The 2,325-nt window shown below is 38.0% G+C and overlaps 1 protein-coding gene across 1 annotated transcript in view; it reads right to left on the reverse strand.

Moving 5' to 3' along the window:
* Window positions 1-1,858, reverse strand: part of FGB (fibrinogen beta chain) — a gene marked incomplete in the record, with an annotated part of 8,595 nt that extends 6,737 nt beyond the window's left edge. Inside the window, 1 exon segment of the mRNA XM_014585041.2 lies at window positions 1,720-1,858. Coding sequence (XP_014440527.1) covers window positions 1,720-1,827 — 108 coding nt within the window.
* Window positions 1,859-2,325: the final 467 nt, after the last annotated feature.

The following is a 2,325-nucleotide window of genomic DNA, read 5'->3' on the forward strand; positions in this document are numbered from 1 at the left end:
CGATGGCCACACTGCAACCCCTTCTCCTCCATTCTCCTCTCGGGATCTTGGGCACGTACGCACACGCGCCCGGCGTGAGTTTAAGCCACCAGGTCCGGGACTCGAACTGCAGTCGACTACATGGGAGTCCAGCGACATAGCCATTATGCTAACTGCTGGTCCCAACTACATACATCTTTAATGCACAAAGATTTTGGGGAAATATGCATATTTTGCATGGACGACATGGAGATCCCAGACAAACTCCGATTTTATGATGTGTGATTCACCTGATTATTAGAAATAAAATTCTAACAAAAGAAAAATGTTTTCTTCTTTTTTGGAGATGCTCTACAATTGACAGTCTGGCTTTACTAGAGAAAAGGGGAAAACGTTTATAGAAATTATATGGGTATTTAGAGCTATAAAGACCCTTTATTGAAATAACTAAAACCAGAAAACTGATTTGGGAGGGTAATTACGAAACTGTCTCTGAGGATTAACTGGTAAGTAGGAACGTGGAAGTGCTTTTGCAAAGCCCTTTACAAAAAATGTAATCTTGCACATTTTTACATTTTTGTACCTAATGTGAGCAACCAATTGTTCTTTTATGTACACAACCTGATAACTAGAACATACTTAAGTTCTTTTCAAAATCAACAAATGGGGACCAGCAGATTGCATAATGGTTACATCACTGGATTCCCACATAGTAGATTGCAGTATGAATCCCGGATCTGGCATTTTAAAACTCACGCTGGGCACAAATTCCCAAGAAGACAATGGAGGAGAAGGGATTGCGCCATGGCCAGCCCCCTGGGGGGTGACTTCTTGCTTTCTGTCTGTCTTTCCAGTGAGCACACATGCCCTATAGCAAAAATCTGTCTAAATAAACAAACAAAACCACACACACACAAAAAAAAAACAACTCAAATTCAACAAATGACCAAAATTAATCATCTCATTTAGATATTATTAAATTATAATTTCCAGAAAGACAAACCTACATTATGTACAAGAAATCTGATCATGATGCATGTGGTAATAATATTCACACTCTTTAGATATTCGTTTTCCTAAAAGACCTTCTGCATTTTTTATATTTTCAAACCAACAGCAATAATCAACACCGATAATACTTGAGAAAAAATTGTTCTACAAGTGAATAAATTAGACTAAGCTACATTTCATTATCATTAATAATAACAATAAACACTACCTCTGATGTAAACGTTCTCACCCCAAAATAAGGCATTTTACATTTGATCTATTCTGTTTTTAAACTTAGGTTACAATTGTCATTCATACATAGAATTGTCAGAAGCTATGTATTACCCTCCTTCACCAAAGAGCACCTCTCTACGACAGCTTTCTTATTTTAAAATACTGCTCTTTCATTATTTTACAGTCTATACTTATTTATAGTCTCCATAATTGTAATAATGCCTTGCTAGAACTAAGCAAAAATTATAGTATTCCGAATAACAAGTGAGAAAAACACATCCTGCATTAGCTAAGGCATCTTCGTCCTGGGAGAAATAATCAACCAGAAAACAAGACATTATTTTATATAAAGAAATACGACAACACCTTCTTAAAATGAATACCTGAGATTAACAATTCCATTTCAGAACTACAACCAATGCTCATTCATGACAAGAACTAGTCACGTAAGATTATGATTTTGTTACTTGTTCTAGTCATAAAATTAGTAGTGATAGAATATTTTTTAAAAATCACCTCATCATCGTAGTCAGTGAAACCTTGGGCTTTAGCTGAGGAAACACACAGTAGTAGCAATAATAGATGTTTCATGGTCTTCAATTTGGGGAAATCCCAGGAGACCATCCTCTGCCTGTAGAGTTAAGGGAGCAACTTCAATCCCATTTATACCCACGTCCTCTGCTGGGCGACGTTGGGAATGGCTACCTCCCCTGAGTTAATATTCAACCTTCGGCTTCACTTGTTGGCTGAACCACTTTATCGCTTGAGCAACATCTTCCCAGCAAGACTTATTTACTTGTCAGACAACTCTTCTTCTCTGCTGGCCTAATTTAGAAACACCGAAGTCCTTCGGTTCATTCAGTTGACCGACATGACGGGAAGTTAGGTCACCCCTCCAGGAGATGCTCCCCCAGTTCCTCATAAACTATGTGGATGCTGTTCAGGGTCACGAAGGCTGTGAAGAAAAGTATTTTCAATCCAAGCACCAGAGTCTGGCCTCCTCACGAGGCATTCACTGACATTGTGAACTGAGTAAAGACACAGTTTATGTTTTGAGTTAACCATGTTATTCAGTTTTTGTTTAAGGCAGAGAGAGACAGACATATAGAAAGCGAGAAATCA

Source organism: Tupaia chinensis, unplaced genomic scaffold, assembly GCF_000334495.1.
Source record: "Tupaia chinensis unplaced genomic scaffold, TupChi_1.0 Scaffold148680_1, whole genome shotgun sequence".
Lineage (NCBI taxonomy): Eukaryota > Metazoa > Chordata > Mammalia > Scandentia > Tupaiidae > Tupaia > Tupaia belangeri.